Source organism: Borostomias antarcticus (genome assembly GCF_949987555.1).
Source record: "Borostomias antarcticus genome assembly, chromosome: 20".
Classification (NCBI taxonomy): domain Eukaryota; kingdom Metazoa; phylum Chordata; class Actinopteri; order Stomiiformes; family Stomiidae; genus Borostomias; species Borostomias antarcticus.
This window is the reverse complement of record NC_140253.1, coordinates 3,617,472-3,644,031: the sequence shown is the minus strand read 5'-3', so window position 1 is coordinate 3,644,031 and position 26,560 is coordinate 3,617,472. Positions and strand designations below refer to the sequence as shown.

At 49.0% G+C, this 26,560-nt stretch overlaps 1 protein-coding gene across 1 annotated transcript; it reads right to left on the bottom strand.

Moving 5' to 3' along the window:
* Positions 1–21,567, bottom strand: LOC311322486 (calcium uniporter protein, mitochondrial-like). Its single transcript, XM_084454556.1, has 8 exons — positions 21,387–21,567; positions 3,346–3,415; positions 2,954–3,121; positions 2,513–2,617; positions 1,962–2,122; positions 1,605–1,808; positions 483–599; positions 1–320 (listed from the first exon to the last, which is right to left on the bottom strand). Exons 1-8 carry the CDS (start codon positions 21,510–21,512, stop codon positions 243–245), a joined length of 1,029 nt encoding a protein of 342 aa, XP_084310682.1. The 5' UTR covers positions 21,513–21,567; the 3' UTR covers positions 1–242.
* Positions 21,568–26,560: the final 4,993 nt, after the last annotated feature.

Below are 26,560 nucleotides of genomic sequence, written 5' to 3'. Positions count from 1 at the left end.
TTATCAAAATAAAGAGAAAGAAATGGGATGAAAGTGCTGCTTCAGTCCTTCAGTGTGTGTGTGGGGGGAGGGGGGGGGTGGCATTAGGGTGTTCTGTGTGTGGTGCATGGTGTGTGTGTGTGTGTGTGTGTGTGTGTGTGTGTGTGTGTGTGTGTGTGTGTGTGTGTGTGTGTGTGTGTGTGTGTGTGTGTGTGTGTTTGTGTGTGTGTGTGTGTGTGCGCGCGCATCTGTTAAAATACTCTTCATGGCTTGGGCTGGATCTGTTCCACTGGCAGCTGCAATTGGGTAGGATTCTTTAGACGTCTCAAGTCCTCTTCCACCTGAACACACACACACACACACACACACACACACACACACACACACACACACACACACACACAGTCAGCAAAAAGCCACTAATGGACATGGCCATTATTGGAAAATCAAAGATGTGAACCAGTGCTGTGTAGAACGTGCTCAGACTAGCAGGTAGGAAGCACCTCAGCCAGCTGGTCTCTCAGCTCATTGTACTTGTCCACGTCGAAGCGCTGCCTCTTGGCTCCCTTGTAGAAGTAGCGCAGGAACTGCCTGTCTTTGGCATCAGGATACACATAGTCCTGGAGAGAGAGAGAGAGAGAGAGAGAGGGAGAGAGAGAGAGAGAGGATGGAGGTCAACCCATTTATTCTTTGGCCTCCATTGTTGTGTAGGTATTTCTGAGAGACACTTCATACAATATTGAACATGTGAAACCATAACACCTTAAGTTGAGGTGTTGAGCTTTACAGTAAGTGATTGGTGATGACTTAAGGCTGATCTACACTCCTCTACACAGGCCTAGAGGCAAGGCAAGGCAAGTTTATTTGTATAGCACATTTCAGCAACAAGGCAATTCAAGTGTTTTACATGTGACATTAAAAGCATCAAGACAAAGTGCAAGAAACATTATAAAAGGTCATTAAAAATGCAAGACAAAACACATTATAAAAGGACATTTAAAACAAAATGCAGGAAAAATAAACCCTGCTTTTTCAGTGACTTTACTTAAAAATGTGAGGTTTGATATGGGCCTATAATTGTTCATTTGTGAGGTGCCTAGATTATTCTTTTTTAAGAGTGACTTGACGACTGTAGTTTTCAGGGTTAGTGGGAACACACCTGAAAGAATCGATGTGTTTACAATTTGTAGTACATCAGAGGCCATGCAGTTAGATACCTTTATGAAAAAGCCTGTAGGCAGAATATCAAGGCAACAGGAGGAGGATTTCAGATATTGTATAATGTCCTCCAGGGTTTTATGGTTGATCGGATAAAATTGTCATGGTATTGATTTTAAGTGGACACTGGGACAACACATATCCTGTACTTGATATGGAGGCACTGTCTGCTTGTATAATTTCCTGAATTTTGTCAGTGAAGAATGAAGAATGGCACACACAGGGGATCGCTGTAGCGCGACGAATCCTCGAGCCGGGATTACACCAGACGCCCTCAGGGTGCGGCCGCCCGGAGCGTGCCGCTCCCTCCGGGGGATCCGGCTGTCATACGGTATTCGGATCTGGCGAGACCAGGGCGCTGAACCCCTGGCCCCCCGGTGGGCGACGGCGTTGACGCGCCTCCATACCTGCTTGGTGAGGACGAAGTAGGAGAAGATTCCGATGCTGGTGGCGTAGGTGATGAAGTAGGTGACGGGCTCCATGACGTCCCAGGAGTAGACCCACCAGGTGAGCCAGGCCAGGGCCCCGCCCTGCACGGACAGCAGGGCCAGGCCCCCCCACAGCGCCCGGGACGCCTGGAACTCCGCCCGACTTGCGATCTGGTCCTTCATCTGTGGTGGAGGGGGCGAGAACAGGCGATGGGTTAAAATCAGACGGTGATCTTTAATGGCTCGGCTCGGGAGTGGGGGAGTGACATGGGCGGCTAGGGTAAGGCGTATGTGTGTGTGTGCGTGTGCGTGCGTGCGTGCGTGCGCGCCTCCCACCTCCTCCAGGGGTGACAGCTGCTGCTTCAGGCCGCCCAGTCGCTCCAGCAGCCGTCTCTCCTGCAGGAGGTGGTGCTCCGGGAGGTGCAGGGCGGAGTGGAGCAGGTGCACCAGGTGCTTGGTGTCCCTCATGTTCGGGACGTGCTCACTGGACACAGCCTCTGTTGGGGGAGGGGGGCAGAGACAGGAAGAGGAGATGAAGAGGAGGTATTGGTGGTGGTGATGATGATGATGATGATGGCGTGATGGTAATGATGATAGTGATGGTGATGATGAGAGAGCGTGACAGCAGGGGAGAGGAGGAGATGGAGAGGAGGTAGAGAGAAGAAGGCGAGGGAAGTGGGAGACGATTGCGGAGGGAGAGAGGTGGGGGAGGGCGGGAAAGAGATGGGGGAGAGAGGGAGGAGGAGGAGGAGGGATGATTAGATACTTCAACATCAGCACAAATCACTTTCTATTCTGTGCTTCCACCTCTCCTTGGCCACACCTCTCTGGGGGGAGTGGACGTGGTAGACATACCTCTCTGGGGGGAGTGGACGTGGTAGACATACCTCTCTGGGGGGAGTGGACGTGGTAGACGGCGTCGTTGATGAGCAGCTGGAAGTCCTTAAACAGCAGACTGTCGATCAGGGTGGTGGCGGCCATCTTCTCTCCTTCTGCAGGGCACACAGCAGCAGGGGAGGGGTTGGGTTCCATAGAAATGACGAGAGAGAGAGGGAGAGAGGGAGAGACAGAGAAAGCGTGTGTGTGTGTGTGTGTGGGGGGGGGGGGGGTTGTGAGTGTGCTTGTGAGTGTATGTGTGTGTGTGTGTTTCTGTGTGTGTGTGTGTGTGTGTATGTGAGAGTGTGTGTGTGTGTGTGTGTGTGTGTGTGTGTACGTGTGAGTGTGTGTGTGTGTTTCTGGGTGTGTGTATGTGAGAGTGTGTGTGTATGTGAGAGAGTGTGTGTGTGTACGTGTGAGTTTGAGTGTGTGTGTGTGCGTCCCAGTCCTACCCTTGGTGAGGACGGCGGCTGTGGCCCCAGGGTCTTCTCGGTGCATATCTGTGATGAGGTCTCCTACGGTCATGATCATGGGCCTGAGGAAGAACTGACACTTCTCCTGTCTGGAGGGCAGCACAACCTCCAGCACTGGCCGGCCGTGTTTATACTGGACACACACATCTGGGGAAACACACACACGCGCACACACACGCATGCACACAATGAAACAGCATAACAGTTAACTGAGAAACACTTTTAGAGTTAGACACCATTATTAGATATTAGGTTTCGATTATTGGTTTGGGTTAAATTGAAATTCTCACCAGAAGGGCAAAGGGGAAATAGGTTAGATTAACTAAACTGTAAATAAAACGTTTTTTCTATTTGTAATAACAGTTCATTACCACTGGGGGGTGCTGATGCAGTGCAGAAGAGAGCTTGATGACATCTCCATTGAGGCTGCTTTAGTTGAACCTGACACCAGAGAGAGAGAGGGGGAGGGCAGAGTGAGAGAGCATGTATAAGAGAGAGAGAGAGAAAGAGACAACGATAGAGAGAGAGAGAGAGAGAGAGCTCAATTATCTGCACCCCTCAAGTAAGGGGCAGGGTTAATAAGTTGTCTTCTTCCTGTTCCTTTCTGGCCAAGGATTGTGTAAACTGTTGAGTTGTTACTATCTTGGTCGGAACAAATAATAAATGAAATGAAATAATGAATGAAATTTCCTCCACGTCTGTCCATTGTAAACTGCGGCGTTGGCAAATATCGACGCGGCAAACAATCCCCAGCAGAAAAAAATCAAAGGAGTCGGCCAGCAACCCGGCAGCTGAAAATGCCATCTCTAATCTGGGTGCCGTGCCAGGGCGCGGTGGGCTGGCGCCGGGCCCACAGCTGCTGCCTCACAACAGAGGCCCAGCAACAACTGCGAAACGTCTGCGGGGGGGGCGGGGGCGGGCAACACCCGAGAGGCTCCCTAAATATAAAGAGGAGACATTTTGAGAGCCCGATCTTTAATCTCCTTCATGGCCGCGGTGGGCAGTCACGCCGGTTGGTCGTGCCGCCGCGAGTATCTCCCGCCCCGCTGATTCATACGTCTGCAGACGTCCAGCGACGGAGGAGGAGACAGAGTGTCTGGTCTCATAAAAACCTAAGAGGGCGGCAATTCAGGTCAATAGAAGTGGTGTACTTTATCCTCCTAGACATATCATGGAACAGGCCCAGAAGTGCTTTTTCCTTAAATCAAACACACCCACAAATGCTTCCCCAGTGTTGGCCTGGGTGTGTGACTCCATGTCTCCATCCCTCTAGTACCTCTCCGCCTCTCCCTCCCTACCTGGGCGATCAATAAAGTATCTATCTATCCATTCATCCATCCATCTATCTATCCATATCCTTCCAATCTATCTATGTCCCTCCCTCCCTCTCTCCTTCCTCTCCCTCCTTCCTCTCCCTCCCTATCTCCCTCCTTATCTCTCTCCTTCCTCTCCCCCATATATCCCTCCTCCCTCTCTCCTTCCTCTCCCTCCCTCCCTATCTCCCTATCTCCTTCCTCTCCCTCCCTATCTCCCTCCTCCCTATCTCCTTCTTCTTGTCTGATGAAATGAGCGATAGAGAGGAAAGGAGGGGTCCATGTTTGACTGTGGCTGTTCAGTTCCCTGCGAGCGTCCCTAGTGTCTGCCAGCCAGGGGTGATTCACCCTCACTAATCTCAGTCTGAGAGGTAATCGTGTGCCGTGTGAAGCTTTATGGTTGGGAGAGAAGGTCACCGCGCCGCTGCCTGTGTGTGCGTGTGTGTGTGTGTGTGACTATCGTTTGTCTGTGTGTAAAGGTATATCTCCTCTTTCTGTCTCCTTCTCTCTCTTTCCCTCCCCCCCTCTGCCTCAGTCTCTCTCTCTCTCACAATCACACACACACACATACAAACACACACAATATTAACCACCGTCATCCCCACAGTAGGCCTTAGGGTTAAGAGGCAGTCCATCTCTCCGAGGAGCCAGCAGGGTGCAGCCAGGTCAAAGTGAATTAATGACCTGTTTAATACAGTAACATTAACCCTCATTACGTTCTATTAGGAAGGGTCATGGAGCCCCACTCCAACTGGCTGAGACGCAGGAGGGTGGTTATGGGTAATGGCTCCAGGGGGCCGGACTTGCTGTCATCCACTAGGTCACCGGTGATGATGGAGAACCAACCCTATCGACATTTGAATATTTAACGCAGGATGATCAAACGATATGCACGGAGTGTGTGTGTGTGTGTGTGTGTGTGTGTGTGTGTCCCCTCCTGTGACTTTCACACTTTAGGCGAGTCCTTCAAGGAAAGCCTGATCCAGTTCTCCCCACACTCACTGGTCCGTGGGTTTCCAGACCAATCTATCTGAAGAGCCAGTAGCGAGCTAGCCTGGCTTCGCCAGAACCACAAAAATACAAAAGGTTTCTGGACGTTCTAAGTTCATTTTCAATTTCCGAGGGGTGTTACCAACGGGCGCAGGCCATTATCCAAAGCGCTTTACAATGATGGCCTCTCATTCACCCATTCACACACCAATGGCAGCAGTTGCCATGCAAGGTGCTAGCCTGCTCGTGGGAGCATGGAATTTGGGGCTCAGTGTCTTTGCCCAAGGACACTTCGACACGTGGACAGGAGGAGGCGGGATTCTAACCGCCGACCCTACTATCATTGGACGACCTGTTCTACCACTGGGCCACAGCCGCCCCACAATTGGATAGACCTACAACCAATCAGAGCAACGAAACGTGGGTTAGTCGTCGTATCAAGTGGGAGCAGTCATATCAAACCCGCCCCATAGTGGTTGCGATTGGCCCGACCAATATCTGGTCGGGTGGGACTCTGTGGAGAGAAACAGGATGCGAGCTCACGTGATCAGGATGGCGACGCCAGCCTAGCGCACAGGTCATAACGAGTAAATTAACAATCTGCTTGAGACAGACCATTGACCCTCCTCCATTAAAATCCATACAAGCACCCATCTGGTAGAGTGGATTAGCAGGGTTTTACAGTTGGAAACACACACGTGCACACACACACACACACACACACACACACACACACACACACACACACACACACACACACACACACACCTTGAGCATGATGGTGGAGACAGGAGTCCTGATTAGAAGTGTTCGACTGGATTCCTTCATCCTTCCTAACGTTGAGATGAACGATTTTCGGCCGAGACTCTCCGCGTCACTTTGACATCATGGAACCTGACAGCCAATCACCTCTGTCCCCGTGTCCTTCAGGCTGGGAGCCCGTCCAATCAATATTACATTAAGGAAGGTTCCTAGAGGCCGTTCCACTTCAACGGTCTGTGACGCTGGAATGTGTTCCGCGTTGACATTTGAAAATTACGCGGAACAGATCTGCTCAGAATGCCTTTCTAATCTGTGTTCACCAAACGTGGCAGTTATACAGCGTCCGCACAGAAACAGACAGACAGGCAGGAAGGCCGACAGACAGACAGACGGGTAGGCCGGCAGACAGACGCCCCAGTGAGTGGATTTTCTTCAGCTATGGGTCCCGCAGTTCACCGTTTAGCCACGTCCAATAGAACAAACCAGACGGTCCCACGCCGCCCTGCGCTCTCCAGAGACTCATCGGCCGGAGTGAACAGGTGACGATGGCCCTCACTGTGCCTGGGGACACATGGCCAGACCTCCTCTCCTCCTGTCGTCCTCACCCTCTCCCCCCCCCCCTCCTCCTCTCCTCCCCTCTATTACCCTTGTCTCATGGTCTGATTCAAACCCAGAATGCATTAATGAAACATATTGCTCGGAGATTAATGCATATGCCCACTGCCCAGACAAGCCAAAATACTCAGTAGACCGTCAACTATGGCAGCACGCCCAGAAATATGTATCTTAAGAGTTGTTTCAGAATATAACTGTATGCAGTTCTAAAAGTTCTTTGTATATTGATCCTCCAGTTCTCTGGGGATTAGACTACCTGGGTGCAAGTGCTCAAAAGTGCGTTGGTCTCCATTATGTTTTTGTGTCACAGTCTAGACTCTTGCCAACCAAACCTTGACTATCCAGAATCGATATTCACAAACCGCTGTGAAAGGCTGGGATGCGACTGAGAGGGAGAGCAAAAAATATTGACTTCCTCCTCATAACTCTTAGCAAAAGCAGTGTGTCTTGGAGCAGCTCTCCATGAATAGCTACAGTATGTGATCTGGTTGATGATGTGTGTGTGTGTGTGTGGGGTGTGTTTAGTACGCTGTTTATGTTGTTAGAGCATGGATCAGGACTCAGGAGCTAGACGTACGTGTGTGTGTGTGTGTGTGTGTTTGTGTGAGTTTAGCACACTGCAAATGTTGAAAGAGCGTGAATCAGGACTCAAGGGCAAGAGGATCTAGACGTGTGTGTGTGTGTGTGTGTGTGAGTGTGTGAGTTTAGCATACTGCAAATGTTGAAAGAGCAGGGGTCAGGACTCAGGAGAGATAGAGTATCTAAACGTGTGTGTGTGTTCCTGAAACGTTGTGACAGCTCATTCAACACCTGTGACTACGCCGTATCCATGACAGTGAGGGTGGGCAGTGACCAGGATGTACAGTGCAGACCAGACTGTTGTGTTTTCCTGGGCGCCGTCTGCTGTCTGAAAGAGCCTTCTGCACAGATCTGCATTTCAGTCAAGATCACTTTAGTCAAAATTGACCCATTTATTGTGCATGCAGCAAATACAGCATATGGAATTTTGGCGGTGTGCTCTGTTTGGGGGGCCCCCTGCCCCCCAAAGTGGAAAGCGCGATGGTAGGGGGAGGGCGATAATTAAGATGTCCCCCCCCCCTCTGGGCCAGCTTGGCCCAGAGTGTCGGAAGAGGGAACGGCATGATTTAGCCCCCTGCCTCTATGACGATCAGAGTGGGCCGCGATCGGGAAGTCGCTCGGAGGTAACTCAGCCCACTAAGACTGTCAAAGAGAGCCACAGGGGGACTGCTGTACAAGGAGTACAGCCTAAAGCCTCTGCCTCCATGGTGACCGGACGGACCGCTGGATGGCCCTTCGAAGATGTTTCGGCCCACGATCACCATGGAGCGCCACAGAGACTAAGCAAGTCAAGTTCCCAGGCTTCCACTAGCCGACGCATAGTGGAATACCAGAAGAATGCAGCAATACCCCCGGAACAGAGAGCAACGATGATAACAGAGACGACATCGACAGACACAGGTGGAGCAGGGGAGGAGGTGGTGCGAGCACGCAGATTGCAAGCGATCAGCAGTAGGGCTGGGTATCGATTAGAATTTCAAGGATCGATTGGATTCCGATTCACAAGGTTCAGAATCGATTCGATTCAATATCGATTCGGTTAGTGTTACTAAAACCTGTTTTTTTTTTAGCTGTAACCTTAATTACATGACTGCCAAGTTATGCAACACATCAATACTAGGGCTGGGTATCGATACTGATTTCCAAAAATGATATGAATGAATGAATCATTGAATAAATTAATGAACTATTCATTCCTTCATTTATTCATTCATTCATTAAATAAAAGATCGATTTTGGGATTCATTCATGAATCATTTGATTCAGAATTGATTAATCAATTTTTTTAACCCAGCCCTAATCAGCAGTAATGGCAAGAGCGAACAATAACATGTTTTGACAGCTTAAATACATCCACTCTAGTGTGCTGGACCAATGCTAAGACAGCTGACAGTCAGCAGGTAGGTTGCATCATTACGGGGTGTGATTGATCAGCCTCTGCCGACTAGACCGGCGTTGACGTCCGTGCCTCGCCTGAAGTAGCGTCGGAGACTTCATATTTGAACTGGATACAATACGTGTGTCTCCAAGAGAAGAGGGGTGAGGAGAAGACGGGGAGGAGAGGAGAGGGGAGGAGAGGAGGGGTGAGGAGAGGAGAGGGGAGGAGAGGAGAGGAGAGGGGGAGGGGAGGAGAGGGGAGGATGGATGAGGAGAGGGGAGGAGAGGAGAGGAGAGGGGGAGGGGAGGGGGAGGAGAGGGGAGTATGGATGAGGAGAGGGGGAGGGGAGGAGACCAGACACTAGGTGGCCCCCAATGCTCTCTCACGTCGCTCTCTCTCAGATGCAAATGCGTCTGGCCGCCTGTACCCACGTGTCATCAAAACACCTCCCCCACCCCTCCCCCCTCACCTCCTCCTCCTCCCCCTCCAATCAATATGCCAATAACACCTCGCCGTCGCCCGCCAGTGACGCTCACGCGTTTCAGAATGAGTTCTCCTCACGCTGCTGCGCAGGTTGACCTGGGTCACTGCTTATCTACACAACCACGGAGCTGGGGAAATATTTATTACGCAGAGGAGAGATCGGCACAGCAGAGAGAGAGAGAGAGAGAGAGAGAGAAGAGAAAGCTAGAGGGGCAGCTACTGTAGAGGGGCAGCTCTAGGTGGATAGAGATGGCGAGGAGAAAGAGGGAGCAGAGAAAGAGAGCAGAGAGAGAGAGAGAGAGGAAAGAAAGCTTGAGGGGGCAGATACTGCAGAGGGACAGACACGGAGGAGAAGAGTGGAAGAGAGAGCTGGGGGAGGATGAGAGAGAGAGAGGGAGAGAGAGAGAGAGAGGGAGAAAGAGGGAGAGAGAGAGGGAGAGAGAGAGAGGGAGGGAGGGAGAGAGGGAGAGAGCTGGCGGGCGCAGCAGCGAAGTGGCAAACCGACTTGTGTTCTCCATCACAGCTCAGCAAACCTTGAAACATCAGTGAACAAGAGGGCGTCCTTGTGGCCCCTCGGCTTCTACGTGCAGACAGGGGCCCCCCAGGAGAAGGACCATGTTCTGTAACCGAGGACTCACTGGAGCCTACAGGCAAGGAGGCTAGTCACATCTTCATCTGTCGTCTCCGACTCTTTTTACTGCGCTTAATAAAGCCCCCTTGCCTGTAGGCTTTATTAGGCGCAGTAAAAAGAGTCGGAGACGACAGATGAAGATGTGACTAGCATCGGAAAGTTAGTCTTTGACCTGCGCCTAATATAACGGCGAGAACTGCCCGGGTCCTCGAGAGACGACTCCTTGAAACAGCTTTCCTTTCAAGAGTCATTGGAATACGGCCTTAAACAACCACCACCCCCCCCCCCCCCCCTCTCTGCGTTAGGGTTTATCAGGGCTCTGACAGGCAGTTCATTTCCCCCATGGTTGGCCATCAGGCAAGACCAGGGTGGTTATGGGCCCTGTCACAGCTGAGTTATGGCCCCTCCACACTCTCCCTCACTCCGCTCTTCCATCACTCCTCCCTCCCTCCCTCCCCCACTCCTCTCCTTCCTCAATCACTCCTCCTCCCTCCTTTCTCCATTACTCCTCCTCACTCCCCCCCCTCCCTCCTTCCTCCATCACTTCTCTCCCTCCTTCCTCCATCACTCCTCCTCCCTCCTTCCTCCATCACTCCTCCTTCCTCCATCACTCCTCCTCCCTCCCCCCCTCCCTCCTTCCTCCATCACTCCTCCTCTCCCTCCTTCCTCCAGCACTCCTCCTCCCTCCCTCACTCCTCCTCCCCTCCTCCCTCCTTCCTCCATCACTCCTCCTCCCTCCTCCATCACTCCTCTCCTTTCTTGTTCCATCACTCCTCCTCCCTCCTTCCTCCATCACTCCTCCTCCCTCCCTCCCTCCCTCCCTCCCTCCCTCCCTCCCTCCCTCCCTCCCTCCCTCCTTCTTCCATCACTCCTCCTCCATCACTCCTCTCCTTCCTTGTTCCATCACTCCCTCCTCCATCACTCACCTCCTCCCTCCATCACTCCTCTCCTTCCTTCTTCCATCACTTCCTCCTCCCTTCTCCCTCCGTCCCCTCCTCTCTCCTCAATCACTCCCCTCCTCCCATGGGTGTATAATGTAGGGGGGGCGCTGGGGACATGTCCCCATCAATGTTCAGAGACCACTGAATTGTCCCCAGCAATAATTTGGTACACAAAAGCTTAACAGATCTCCTTCTCTACTAGTCCCGCCTCCATAGCCCAATATCACTAATATGATTGGTTTGCCGTTTCTTACTAACGCGTGAGAGGCTGGCTGTAGTATCTGGGTGAATTTGGTTGCACGGCTACAAAAGTTCAGAGCCTCCATCAACAGTTCTGTGCACATAAATACGGGAAAATCCTTGCGTCTCGTGTTGATTCAGTTGTGAAAGTGCATTTTATTTTTCAATACGGGATAATCCCGTATTAACAGCAGTGACTTGCCTACCATTTCAAACATGGCCACATTTCAGACATGACGAGGCTCACTCACCCACTGAATTGCATAAAGTTAGTAAACAAACAAGACATGTACTGTAATGTTTAAGTATTCTGAGTTAGGGGTATTGAACCCTATCAGTTATGTATGCAGCAAGTGTACGTGGGCCAAATGCATGATCATCAGCCCAGGAGTTTAAAGAACCAGCCATCGTGATGATCAGGTCTGACTGTAGCTCAAATTTATGTTTAATTTATACTGTATAGGGCAAAAAGAAATTTGGCTTCCGCGCTGCATTACGCAAGCTCACATTTAATGTCCCCACCAACGCTCAAATCAAAAATACACCCTTGCCTCTTCCCCTCTCTCCCTCCTCCAACACTCCTCTCCTCCCTCGCTCCCCTCTCCCTCACTCTCCTCTCTTCCTCCTCCAACACTCCTCCCTCTCTCCCTCTCTCTCTCCTCCAACACTCCTCCCTCTCTCCCTCCCCCCCTCTCTCTCTCCTCCATCACTCCCCTCCCTGGATAGATTGAGGCCTTGGAGAACCCAGCAGTGCCTCAAGCTACTTAGTGAATGGAATCGACGCACACACACACACACACACGCACAATCACACACACACACACACACACACACACGCACACACACACAATGTACACATACACGTCTCTTACCACAGCATGAGGTATCAATCACGGGTGAATGTGGGAAGGACGAAGTCTGTGATAAATGGTCCCGGGCTAATTAAACCACCTGCTATCAAGGGTGTGTGTGTGTGTGTGTGTGTGTGTGTGTTTGTTTGTGTGTGAGCAAGAGAAAATATTTGTTTATAGTGTGTGTCTGTGTGTGTGTGTGTGTGTGTGTGTGATTAAGCCCATGCCTTATTCTACCATGAAGGTTATTTGCATTAGGACAATATTCTCTTTCCTCTTTTGGTTCTCACAGGCAGGTAGAGAGAGAAAGATGGAGAGAGAGAGAGACAGAGAGAGAAAGAGGCGGGTAGAGACAGAGAGGGAGAGAGAGAGAGGGGCAGGGAGAGAGATGGAGAGAAAGACAGAGAGAGAAAGTGAAAAGGAGAGGTAGAGAAGTATGGATGCAGAGGCAGGTTAAGAGCCTGTACGGTGAGCTATCAGGTACACTTTACACCCTTTCAATGGAACCAATTGAGCTTTCGGTTACTAGGGCAACAACGTCTTGGTCCAAGACTGACCTGCGCTGTGACCTCTCGGCTCCACCGCGTCCGTCAGCGTCAGCTGTCAGCGTCCGTCAAAAACTAAGAAATGACCCTCGGCGGTTCTCTAAAGTCGCAGGCGTCGAGCGCAGCGCAATTAATGACAACGGATTCATTACCTCGGCGTTTTATAGCTGATGGTCGACGCTGACAGATGCAGTGGAGCCAAGACGTCACCTGTGGTGTCATTGTTCCGAACGTCAACGTTCCCTGAAATGGCCAACTTCCACCATTGGAAAGGCATTTGAGTGAGAGCACAGAGAGGGGGAACAGAAAGAGAACAAAGAAGAAGAGGAGGAAAGAGAGAGAGAGAGAGAGAGAGAGAGAGAGAGCAGCGGTTAAGTGTAGTGAAGCAAGTTGGACCAGTCTAGTGACAGAAGCCCTTCACATGCTTGTTCTGCATGCTGGAGAGGAGAGAGAGGGAGAGAGAGAGAGAGAGGGAGAGAGAGAGGGAGAGAGAGAGAGGGAGGGAGAGAGAGAGAGAGGGGGAGAGGTGGTGAATCTGAATGACTGCACACTACTATATGTAGCCCTACAAGGAAAACTTTAATCTAAACTCGAAATGTAAAATAAAAAATCCCAAACCCACAATAGTAAGAAATATAATTTGCCGTTATCAACGGAACATGATGTCGGAAGTGCTGTTCCATTCCTTTTTATACCATATCGAGCCCTTGCAGCCGCTCGCACTCAACCACTTACAAGGTGACGGCAAGTCCCTCACAGACTCAGGGCTGGCGGTTTAGGGGGGACATCGGGATTGGCCCATTCTCTTGTATCTACAACACTAAATCAAGAGCTTGAGGAGGAGAGCTCCAGGTTATAGTGATCAGGTAGCTCACTTCCTGCTACAGTTGTTAGACAGGTGGCTCACTTCCTGTCCCATCAAGCAGCAATAATGAACACCTTACATAAAGGCTAGGCTTCTTCATCGCGTGGACCTATTACAAAAAGCCCCCAAAATGATTTCCTTTTGAATAACTAAAGAACAAGAAATCATACCACAAGTTGCAGTTATTTTTTGGGATGGAAGGTGTCCCAAGATTCGGTGGCTTAACCTCTTGGCCAATGGCGAGAAATGTCACTGGCAATGATGGCAGAGCAAGAAGGTACTGCAGCAACGACTCATCTATAATAACTGATAACTGATCAAAGACGACTTAGTATTTTTGTGAGTCTAACATAGTACGAATCAAGACTTTCCTTGGTCTGACGATGCCACAGTGTTGCTTGAATGGGAGCAGGTAAAAGCTAATATTTGTGAATCTAAGTTTTAATATTCCTGAGTTATACGTTGTGGTTCTGTCACTCCATGTTGGCTCTCGATGTGGGTCTCATCTATTGGCCCCCGGTGATAAATGAAAGCTTATTTTATTTTATTTGAATTGACGTTTTAACGACAGGGAGATCTGCTCTTTGACCCTAACAGCCCCGCCTTCTGATGGGTTAGGGTTAAGGTTATGGTTAAGAGGTCATCCGTTGTAGCATTGACCCTACTATATACAGTCTCTCTCCGTACTGATCGAACCATTGAGACTCTATACCTATTCATCTCTGTTTGTGCAATTTCCCCTTGTGGATCAATAAAGTACTGACAATCCTATTAATAATATTGCTACTACTACAGTACATAACATTACAGTCATTTAGCAGACGCTTTTATCCAAAGCGATTAACAATAATTGCATTTAACGTAGGAAAAGCCAATGTACTATTACTTGCCAGAACTCACAAGTGCATCCTCTTTCTGAAACAAGTAACTAAGAGTATAATCTAGCGTATAATTTAAGTGTGTGTGTGTGTGTGTGGTGTTTGAGTGAGAGTGTGTGTGTGTGTGAATGGTGTTTGAGTGAGAGTGTGTGTGCGTGTGTGTGTGTGCGCGTGTGTGTGCTCAGGGCGGTCAGCTGGTGTCTAGTATTCTTCCATACCCCAGTCTTCTCTGGAGGGTGTGTGTTTTCCACCTAAAAATTGTGTTCCTCTTCAACTCAGTCACAGTCCCACAGGACACACACACACACACACACACAAACCTCAACTGTCTAAGGCTGCTGAGTGACACTCCATTTAAAATTCAATCAGTTTCATATGCGGTCCACCTGGCCTGCCTCATGCATTAGCAGCACCCACACCCACACATTACACACACACTCACTCTCACTCAAACACCACACACACACACACATTCTCACTCAAACACCACACACACACACTCTCTCTCTCTCAAACACCACACACACACACACATTTATCTTTTTTTATAGGGTCTCTTTCCCTCCCCTCTCTCTCTCTCTCTCTCACACACACACACACACACACACACACACACACACACACACACACACACACACACACACACACAGATGGTAATGAGACATGTCTGCCTTCTAGCCTATAATGACACCAGCCAGCCAGTGACAGGACAGAAGTAGGATGAGTTATTAGGAGCAGGACTGACAGACAGAACATTCTCTCTTCTCTGTCAGGTCATGGTTATTCTGTGTGGTTGTGGTGGATGTGCTGCAGGGAAGAGATGTCGAAGTCAGGACATTCCCCCGTGGTTAAGGTGCATTAATTATGGTCGATATTGTTGAGATACCAAGACAATATTTAAGACTATGGTTATGTTATTGTGAGGTTTACACGGTTTACAACGACTAAAGGGTCAGCATCCGTCCGGGACGATTAGAACCAGCTGCAGATTGCATTCTCAACGCGGATTTAACTGCAAGGCAATGTACTGTAACAAATGTCCTTTTGAAATAAAGAGCATTTTTAAGCCATTTGTCACCGTAAAAACCTGTTTTTCAAGCTCCTGTCCCGCCCCGTTCTCCTGCGGAACATTAATGAAATTCAGACAAATGTTCTCTCCAGGGTTCCGTGCCAGAATTGGTATGATGCTCACACTCTTCTCACACGCAGAGTCAATAGGAGCAGGAGAGGATATGGAGCTTTCAGTCACAATTGAGCGTCTACATTCATATTCTTCTGCTCCTCGTGAGAGAGAGAGAGAATGAGAGAGAGAGAGAGAGAGAGAGAGAGAGAGAGAGAGAGAGAGAGAGAGAGGGAATGTTCTTATTTGACATTCGGGTGAGTATGCATTTCGCCGCTATGGGGTGAAGACCACTTAACTCTGGAATGGCACGTTGTCAGAACGTTGAAAAGAGCAGTCCAATTTCTATGTTTTTAAGCATAAAATTACATATGACGACCTGTTTGGAATACATGTAATTGGTCCCAGGGCTGGGAAGTGTTCAGAGGTTGTAAAGTCTAGTCCCAGCTTTCAATTATGTAAAAAATAAATAAATAAAAATCTCAATTTCACCCTACAGTGACGATTTGTTAAAGAGTGCAATGTAGGCACCAGTGATCAGTAGTACAGATGTACTTGAGACTATACAGAGTTCTGCTGTTCGCAGGTCTACGGAGCACACCACTCTCACTGTATTCTTCCATGGACACAGTGTACTCACTCACTTCTTAATCACCACGGTGTGTGAACTGTACTTCACAGTTAGCTATTAGGAGGAGTTCACCCACGCAGCTCGGTAGGTAGTGAGGCCGGCTGGGGATCGGAATGTCCCCGGTTCGATCCCATCCCCCGGCGTTGTGCCGAAGGGTCCTTTAACAAGACACTGAACCCCCCAAATTGCTCAACACGGTGGTCTCTGGGCCTTTCTGTCCGGATTGTGCATGTGCTCCCCGTGTTCACAAGCGTTTCCTCCCAAAGAACCCAATACGAAAAATATGCAGAAGAACAGATGCTCTTAAGTCAGATCCCTGACCAGGGCTTGGACTGAGCACTTGGACTTGTTCCCCAGGCGCCTCCAACGAGGCAGCCCACTGCTCCTCCCTGGAGGAGGATCGCTTGGATGAGAGAAATGCAGAGGACACTGAAGATGTGTGTGTGTGTGCTGTGTCACCCCTCACTGGCGATTAAAAACCCTTGAAGTTCAGAATTACTATTATTATTATTATTATTATTAGTAGTAGTAGTAGTAATAGTACTAGTAGTATTAGTAGTATTACAGTAGTACTGTAGTATTCAGAAACATGGGAGTACTATGCTGAAGTCCCCGGGTTTTTATTGACACACAAACAAAAGATTTCTGTGGGAAACGAATACTAAAATTTTGTGGGAAATGCAGATGCAGAAAATGAATAGTAGCAATAAAAAAGAACAAGGACTATATACATCCATACGTACAGCACAGCATGTGTACAATAGAATAGAATACATGTGTGTACATAATTACATAACAGATATGTCTAGGAATACACATACACAGGGTACATAAATGCACACTTCCACAACACTCAGGACCTCTCAGGCACTGTTACAGAGTCAGTGTAGTACTGAATCAAACAGGAACGCCTTTCTGTTCATTATTATGATTTGTTTTGACAGTCAGTTAGCTGGAGGAGGGATAGTTACAGTGGGCTTGTTATGCAACTGGCCACTCACATGAGGAGATCAAGTCACAGATATACACACACACACGCACACACACACTCACACACTCATGGCTAGATGAGTGGCTTCTAGCCAAACAAAGCGGGACAATGCAACAGAATCTGAGCCTGCTTTGGAGAGCATGCGCAGCCAGGCGTGTGTGTGTGTGTGTGTGTGTGTGTCTCTCATCTCTACACGTTGACAGAAACACAGTTTTGTCTCGGCCTGCCCCTTCTCTCTCTCTGCAGCATGGCTGCTGTGCCCAAGGGAGATCACAGACATAATAGATTACGTTATTGGAAAAGACAACTGACGGCTCCCAGACAGCAGTAATGGATTTGGAAAATGGAACAGCAGCGATAATAGGCCAGGGAATACTTTTTTTTGAGGCAGGCAGCAGATTGCGCAACCCCCCACGATTCTCAGAGAGGATCTTCTCTCAAAGTAGACAGAAGGAATTCATCGTATTCCAGAATCCCAATTCCCATTCTGTGCGTGTCTGAGGACGGAGTTCCATTCAGCTGAGGGTGAACGTCATGTAAAACGTTGTGTTTGATCGTCCCTTTGAGAGGATGAGTAACAGCCAGACTTTCGAGATCCCCGCCTCCGAAAAGTCTCGAGACATCTCTGTTGAAAACCGTCGCTAGAACAGTGCCAAAAACTGACGTTACTCTACCAGAGCCACTGCCTACATCTCCAATAAGGTGAAAGACCCACCTTTCCAGAAACTATGCCCTCCAAACAAACTGGAGTGGAGAATCAAAACAAAACATTCACCGCCCCATTAGGAAGGACCGCCCTAAAGACATTTGATTGGTTCTGCAATGCAGGTGTTTTTCAATCAATCAGTGAAACAACAACCTAGCAACCGCTCCACTGAAGACGACTGTGATTGGCTTGAAAGAAATTCTGCATTTTTTCGCCCCTTATCCCCGAATGGGAACGAGTCCAGCCAGACCTTTCTCCAGCGCTGACACAGCGTAAACGAAATGTGAAGATCGGTCTGGCTATGTGAGACTAGTGGACGCCGGACAGCTGAATGTTTGTTGATAGCTGGTTGGCCTTCTATGACCCATCGGTCACTACGTGGGCGTGGGCAGTGCTTGTGGTGGGGTTGCATGATCACTGCCGGTCTCTCTGTTAGCCTGGCTGTCTCTCTCTGTCCTGCTGGAGAAATAATGATCTGGACTGGAGCCACTGGGCCACAACACTGTTGCACTATGGGAGGAGGCTGCTGACTGCTCACTTTGCAGACTGGAGATGAGAGAGGGAGAGGGATGGAGAGAGAGGGAAGGAGAGAGGGAGAGGGATGGAGAGAGGGAGGGGGATGGAGAGAGAGGGAGGGAGAGAGGGAGGGGGATGGAGAGAGAGGGAAGGAGAGAGGGGAGGGATGGAGAGAGAGGGAGGGGGATGGAGAGAGAGGGAAGGAGAGAGGGAGGGGGATGGAGAGAGAGGGAAGGAGAGAGGGAGGGGGATGGAGAGAGAGGGAAGGAGAGAGGGAGAGGGATGGAGAGAGAGAGAGGGAGAGATGGAGGGTGAGATAGAAAAAGAGAGGGGAGGGGGATGCTGACTGCCCACTATGCAACCTGGAGATGAGAGAGAGGAGGGGGGAGTGAGAGAGGGAGGGAGAGGGATGGAGTGAGAGAGAAGGAAGGAGAGAGGGATGGAGAGAGAGAGAGGGAGAGAATGCGGGTGCTGACTACCCACTATGCAGCCTGAGGAACAGAGAGAGGGAGGGAGGGAGGGAGGGGGGGTCCGAGAGAAAAGGAGAGGGGATGGGGGCTGAGAGAGAGAAAAGAAGGTAGAGAAAGAGAACATAACAGAAGAGGACTCTGCTCTCCCCATCCAGCCTGCGTGGCTCACCAGAGGACATGCATGCATTGTGTCTCTCCAGTCAGCACTTTAACGGGTTGGAGGAAACAGGCTCTTCCTCTCAAAAGGAAAAGCTCTCTCTCACTCTCTCTCCCTCCCTGAATTGTTCTCTCTCTCTATCTCTCCCTCCCTTGCTCCCATTCCCTCAATCTCCGGTGTCTCACCAGTCTGATGTCTGAAGTCCACATTTTCTCTCCCCCATCCATCGCTCCTGTCACTCTCTCTCTCACTCTCTCTCTCTCTCTCTCTCTCTCTCATCGTAACCCTACATGCCTCAGTGGTTGGGATGACAGTGGTTCATCAGACTAAAATAACCCTGGAAGGGGGGTTGTTTTCAGATTCACACTCGGAGTCCAGCAGCTTCAGCTGAGACAGCAGCGTTCGCCAGGCGGGGAGAGAGAGCGAGAGGAAGATGAAATTACTTCCTTCAGCGTTCTGTAATGCACTGCTTTTCTATTATATTTGATTCTATTCCAGGGGCGTCGGTTCAGTGCGATTCAGGGTTTCCTGTTCCCTCTATGAGTGTTCTCTGAAACGTCTCGGCTCTTCTTGGCTAGGCTGAAACAGACAAACAACCTTCCTTCCTCCTGTAAAAATCACTGATCCAAAACGACTTTGCTGGCAGGGGGCTGTGACCTATCCTGTCTTGTTACATATTCACATATTACCTTTAAGGAGGAGGGGGAGGAGGAGGGGAAGGAATTCAAAGACCTTGACGTCAGACTCCTTAAGACCGACAGAGGTCTTACAGCTCTTGCTCCTCATTGGTGCCTTGGCCCCTGGCCCCTGTAATTTCACCCAATCACAACCCCCGGTGTAATTGGTGAGTGACTCACCCAGACATCGTGTCAGATGACAGATAGTACAAATGGGCAGCTGGAGGGGCTTTGTCATGACAACCAGATGATGACGTTCACCAGTGTAGCGATGCTTTGAGCAACCCCCCACCCACACACATACACACACAAACACACATGCGCCAGATGATGTGCCTAATAAGCACAGCCATGAGGGATGTGGTTAGAATAACATACACCTCCTGCTCTCCACTGATGAGCTCAACCACTGTCCCCACCCAGTGCTGTTAGATGAGTACTACCATGTTATTACATGTCCCTGTGCTGTTAGATGAGTACTACCATGTTATTACATGTCCCTGTGCTGTTAGACTAGTACTACCATGTTATTACATGTCCCTGTGCTGTTAGACTAGTACTACCATGTTATTACATGTCCCAGTGCTGTTAGACTAGTACTACCATGTTATTACATGTCCCTGTGCTGTCAGACTAGTACTACCATGTTATTACATGTCCCAGTGCTGTTAGACTAGTACTACCATGTTATTACATGTCCCAGTGCTGTTAGACTAATACTACCATGTTATTACATGTCCCAGTGCTGTCAGACTAGTACTACCATGTTATTACATGTCCCTGTGCTGTCAGACTAGTACTACCATGTTATTACATGTCCCAGTGCTGTTAGACTAATACTACCATGTTATTACATGTCCCAGTGCTGTCAGACTAGTACTACCATGTTACTACATGTGGGTATAGAGTGTCAAAGCTATGGTGTATGAGCAGAGGTATGAGGTAACCGTGGGTACTGTAGAATGAGAGGTCATGGGTCAAAGTTCATGTGATAAATACGGTCTGGAACCCACAGTCCAATAATGATGGCACAGTTGCTTTCTTTCTATCTTACGCCACTTGTGTGTGTGTGTGTGCGTATGTGTGTGTGTGCATGTGTGTCTGTATAGACATACATTGTATGTGTATATGGTATGTATGAGTGTGTGTTACCGCCTGTGTTGAGACAGGGGAGGGTAATGTGTATTGGCACTGCTGCTGTAAATACCTCATTCTCTCCTCCCCCCCTCTCTCTCTCTCTCTCCATCCTCCTCTCTCTTCACATTCCTTTACAGGCTGCCATAGATTCAGTGGCAATGGCATACAGTATGTGACAATCCACAAACACACACACACACAACACACACACACACACACACACACACACACAGGCAACACACTGCACACTTGCATTAGTCCAAGCCCCAGTATATGGAAATATTTCTATATGCCATTGGTCATTGTTTTAACAGGTTTTGCTGACACAGCAGTCGTATACATAACTGAGTGATATTATTAAATATGCATGGACTGAGGATTGTAAGCTTACAGCGATGAGGATAGGGAGCGAGAGACATTGTTAACTACAGATGCCCAGCCATGCCTCACACACACACACACACACACACACACACACACACACACGCACGCACACACACACACACACACACACACACCTCTATATTCAGTTAAAAAAAGGTTATAGCCTATGTTTCACTTAATGAGATGCATTCAGTATCAGGAAAAAAGAGGGCAATTCATTACCAACCAATCATGCAATTCACAGGCTAATAGATTGCATTATATAACGGTCGATCTCCTTTCGTAAATAGAATATGCTAGAAGCGCCTCATTGTGTGAAGCAGGAAATAAAAATGACACCTGCGCGCATATCAGGCCACTCCATACGCACTCTCTTAAAGTTTATAACTTTTGATTTCGTTTCCTAACAATCTGAGTGTAGTTGACAATAGCATTGTAAAACTACAACACGGTGCAAACAAAACCAGCCTAGGCTACTCTGAAAGCAAGCGGACTGCAATAGACTTGAGCTCATTTGACAAGTTGAAAAACATAACCGTTCTTCGAAATTACCTTCTGGAGTAATGTAACCGGGGAGCGGGCTGCTTTGAGAACGGAGCGGAAAGGCGGGTTACATCCGATAACTCTCACCGGGAGTTTGGCAACCATTCGCAACGAAGCCATTTCCACTACCAGCATTTAGTCCAGGCTCTCGGGCATACTCGGTTATTATACGGCTGTGTACAGTACAGTATTCCAGTCAACAAACTGGGTTTATCGAGCACACGCAGTGGCCGCTGCAGTGCGATGTGTGTGTATGCGTGTATGTGTGTGTGTGTGTGTGTGTGTGAGAGAGAGGGAGAGAGAGAGAGAGAGAGAGAGAGAGAGAGAGAGAGAGAGAGTGAGAGAGAGAGAGAGAGAGAGAGAGAGAGTGGCGAGGCATTTCCTCCGTGTGACAAGTGTGCCTCTCTTTCCTCTCATTGGTTGGACGGCTAGAGAAGGGGGAAGGATCGAAGGCCTATCTCAGCGTGACAGGCATGATGAATAGCCGATTAATTCATTACAGTTTAACTGAGTTGAATGCACCCATTGGGAGGTTAAGGAAACGTAAAGGTTGAGACGTTTCATTCCCAGAGTGGTTGACCAGGCTATTGGAATATGATTCATGTATTTAGTTTGACACGCGTTCAGTCACTGTCACTATACGCTGGATTTTTTTCTTGTCAACAACAGGAAATAATACCATGGAGCTATGAGAAGAATGGTATTAACTATAAGATATATATTGTATAGGCTGTCTAACCAAGGACGCCGTATTTCAAACGTGTCACCGTCAGTGTCGCCTGGCTCCCGGGGAGGGGGTTTGTTCAGTCATTAGAGTGTGTCTGTAGACATGGTGTTAGTCCTGCGCTGTGGTAGTGGTCATGTGTTTGTGGTCTGTCCTGTAGCTGGGGCCTGGCGGTCTAGAATTTGAATTCGAACTCAATGGGGGGGAAATACTGTAAATAGTGTGTGTGTGTGTGTGTGCGTGCTTGCGTGTGTCAGAGAGAGAAACAACATCACCCCTTTCTCCTTGTGTGATTGTGTGATTATGCATCAGCATTCACCCACATAGTCAATCTCCACCAAAAACACTATAACTCAATCGCTCTAATGGGCAGTGTGAGGTATATCGGCTGTTATCATCAGGTCAAATCAATGTCATCTCCAGCAGTGAGGTGGTGAGGTGGTTCTAGTATAGGGTACACAGTGGATACTGTAGCAGACATGTTATCGTTTTTACATTAATGGTGGTTAAAGAAATGGGTAAACTGTGGGTCCATGGATAAAGAAGTGGGTGTACTCTGTGTACCTCCATATACCCTCCACTATACCACTGTGCTTGCCTGCACGCACACACACACACACACACACACACACACACACACACACACACACACACATACACACACACACACACACACACACACATACAAACACTCAGATAAATTATAATCCAGAACAGTTTGTACCGTAGAGGCTGAAATAAATCACCTCACATGCAGACTGCCAGCCGGTGACATCAGAGCGTCTGGAGACTGGACACTGCCAGAAGCCAGGAAGTGTTATAGAACCTCTTAGTTGCGATTGAAAGCTCTACGGTTGTTGCATAGCGCAGGTTACCATGGGAAATAAGCCATCCTGTTTAACATTGCGAGACCATGGTCGTGTTTGGAATGCAGACAGGTGCCCATCCTCCACTTCTCTGTTGTTATAGACAATTGATATTGTAGCTGCTACGAGAGAGATGCTGCCAAACAACATTTTGTACGATGACAATAAAGCTTCTAATCTAGACTGGGAAGATGAGAGGAAGGAAGAGAGGGAGGGAGGGAGGGAGGGATGGAGGGAGGAAGCAAGGAAACAAAAATCCAAGAATCCAAACAAAAGTGGCACATGTCTCCAAAATAGATTCCTTTCCTTCCCTCACGGCCACTGGCACTGGTGGACGAACACCAGATCAAACCAATCAGAGGCCGTCGAGGAGGAGACGAGGACGAGGGAACGTGAGGGTCCTCCAGTCAAGAGCAGATCAGCTGGGTGGTCTCACCTGACTTCGGGAATCCAATCTTGAGAGACTGGCTGTTCCGCCCCCATCCATCCCAAAGGTTCTGGGGTCCGATCCCAGGCCTAGGCCAGCCGTCGGGGACAGCTGCGGATGTTTTATTCATGGGTTCAACTCCAGCAGGCTATGACATTCCTCGTATGGTTGGGTGCACGCGCCGCCCGCTGTCTGGGTGTATTTTGGGAGACAGGAGGCAGATGGAGATACGAGCGAGCCAGACCGGCTCCCTTCACCCCTCACTACCCGGCCTGGAGGTCTGGTCTCTAATAACACGTCTCTTCCTCCTCGTCCTTTCCTCCGCCCCTCCGTTCCTTTCTCCCTTGGGGAAATCACTAATCTAATATGACTGGATTGGTAACATCTGTGGGGATCTGAAGGTTCACCCTATCCGATTAAGTTAAAAGCAGAGAGTCGGCTACCACAGGGGGTGGACAGGAAGGGGGCGTTTCAAGACCATTTAAACCAGAGTTTATAGCCTACGACTGAGGAGATTGTTATGGCCATGCAGAGAGCAGTCTGATTGATCTATTCTGACTGGTGGTGGTGGAGCCCCAGGCTCGCTGTGTAAGGTTGTGCTCTGCAAACTGCAAATTAAACTTACTTATTAGATATCGAGCTGCCGGACAGCTCAGATGAGTGTGTGCTTTGGGGGCGGACTGAGAAATTCAGAAGCTGTGATATAGCCTATGGCTTTCCATGCTAATACGGTCTGGCTCCAGCTGGAGTGTGCTGGAGCCGCAGCTGATAGATTTACAAGGGTGACAAACTGAAGGCCGTCCTGAGAACGAAAATGCTCCCAACAGCTATTGAAATAAGCTATGGCGAACTGCGGTTCTTGTGTATTATTTAGCCTACAATTTGGTCATTTAGCAAACGCTTTTATTGAGCTAGTGCTGGGGTAATGTAGGCTACTTGCTCTAGGGCACAACGGTAGGCTACATTGTCATGTGCACCGGTCTTGAACCAGCAACTTTTCGGTCACTGGTTTGATGCTCTTAACCAATGGGCTACCTAGGCCTATTTTTCATATTTTGACCAATAACCTACTTTTACAACAATTAAAAAGTATGAATAACCTATGTAACCCATGTCTCTTCCATGGCTTGACCAGGAGGGGATTCGAACCCCTGAACTCACTCTTGTGAGGTAGATGCACTAACAGTTGCGCTAATAGGGATTCGCTAGGAGGATTTGCCCTTTCCTCACTGACGAAACGGTGCAGGTGCTCATCCAGGCTCTTGTCATCTCCCGCCTGGACTACTGCAACTCCCTCCTTGCTGGGGCCCCGGCGTCGCCATTAAACCCCTGGAACTTGTCAAGAAATCTGCTGCTCGCCTGGTGTTCAACCACCCCAAGATGTCCCACACAACTTCCCTTCTCCACCCTCTACACTTGCTCCCAGTAGCAGCTCGCATCCAGTTTAAAACTGGTACTAGCCTACAGGGCAGTGAAAGGAACTGCTCCCTCCTACCTCCAGGCCGTGGTCAAGCCCTACACCCACTATACTATGGTACTGTACTTCGGGGTGATTGGCTGCCCCATCGTTTTTTTCTGACCTGGCCCCGCAGTGGGGGAATGAATTGCCCACTGACGTCAGGACAGCAGAATCACTGCCCATCTTTCGCCGCAGGCTGAGAAAAACTCACCTCTTCAAGAAGTACTACCACAATCTTATCTATATCTTACCTGATCTTATCTATATCTTACCTGATCTTATCTATATCTTACCTGATCTTATCTATATCTTACCTGATCTTACTATATCTTACCTGATCTTATCTATATCTTACCTGATCTTATCTATATCTTACCTGATCTTACTATATCTTACCTGATCTTATCTATATCTTACCTGATCTTATCTATATCTTATCTGCCGATCTCCACTGCACAAGTAGAGTAGCATAGGACTCCCACCCGGGAGACGGGGGTTCAAGGCCCCAGTGGGGATGACTTTATGGGACTATACCCCAAACCTCCACATGTTCATCCTTTCACTCCAACCTTTACCCCTTGCCTTATAGGTCAGATCCTGTCCCAACCCCAACCCTTATTCTAACCCCAACCCACACTAGGGACTGGAAGAAGGACACCAAAACCAACCTGCCGATCTCCGCTGCACAAGTAGAGTAGTGGTGAGAGCATACGACTCCCACCCGGGAGACGGGGGTTCAAGGCCCCGGTGCGGATGTTTTTATGGGACCATACCCCAAACCTCCACATGTTCATCCTTTCACTCACATTTTTTTTATCCCTTACCTTTGTCCAGAAACAGAAGTTGAACCAATTGCAGAAAAATAGCTAACGTTACAGGAATCATCAGTGTGATGTGTCCAGACGACAAGACCTATCTTAATTTATCAGACATTATTTCATGTCATTTAAATTCACAACTATTTCAGTGGCGTGACTAGCTTCTGTTTGACCAGTCCTGAACAGAAACAAGCCAGCCATGCATATAAGCCAGGCTGGACCTGGCCTGGTTAGTTTGCTATCCTTGCACTTTGCCTTCAGCACTAGATTATGCTCTTAGTCACTTATTTATAAAGTAGATTCACTTGTGAGTTCTAGCGAGTAGTAGGCAGAGTACGCTGACTACAGGACTTACGTTAAATGCAATTCTAAGTTGCTTTGGATAAAATATTCCAGTTTACAGGACCCAAGGGAGGGGTCTTTATTTGGCCACACGTGACACACACATTGTGAGCAGCGACACTGCACTCAGCACAACACATGCAATTTTTCAGCTGTCACCGGCGGAAATTGTTCCCTGTTCCCTGTTCCCCTCCAAGGACAGACAGGAGCATCGGGCAGCCAATGGTAATGGCGCCCGGGGTCCAAGTCCAAGTGCTCAGTCCAGATCCTGGTCAGACACCAGACTGAAGAGCATCTATTCTTCTGCATGTTTTTTGCACAGAAAGTCCCAGAAACCTCCTTGCTGTACGGCAAAACAGTACTAGGTACTGCACCATTGCACAGCACCTGAGGGATTCTGGGGCTCAGTGTCTTGCTCAAGGACTCTGGGAGCTGGGATGTAATGTAATGGACTTCCCTCTTGCTCCTTTGAGGAGTGAGTTTAACCAACCACTCGCTACCACTACCTGGAACTCACAAGGACAGTTCGTCACTCGGTTACACTCAC

What these genes read in the sequence shown, in the direction of transcription:
- LOC311322486 (XM_084454556.1), bottom strand. Translation starts at nt 21,512, where the DNA reads ATGCTGGTAGTGGAAATGGCTTCGTTGCGAATGGTTGCCAAACTCCCG. An exon ending in CGGTTACATTACTCCAGAAG is followed by an intron (nt 3,416 to 21,386) that starts GTAATTTCGAAG and finishes CTCTGGTGTCAG; the next exon opens with GTTCAACTAAAGCAGCCTCA. An exon ending in ACTTCGTCCTCACCAAGCAG is followed by an intron (nt 600 to 1,604) that starts GTATGGAGGCGC and finishes CTCTCTCTCCAG; the next exon opens with GACTATGTGTATCCTGATGC.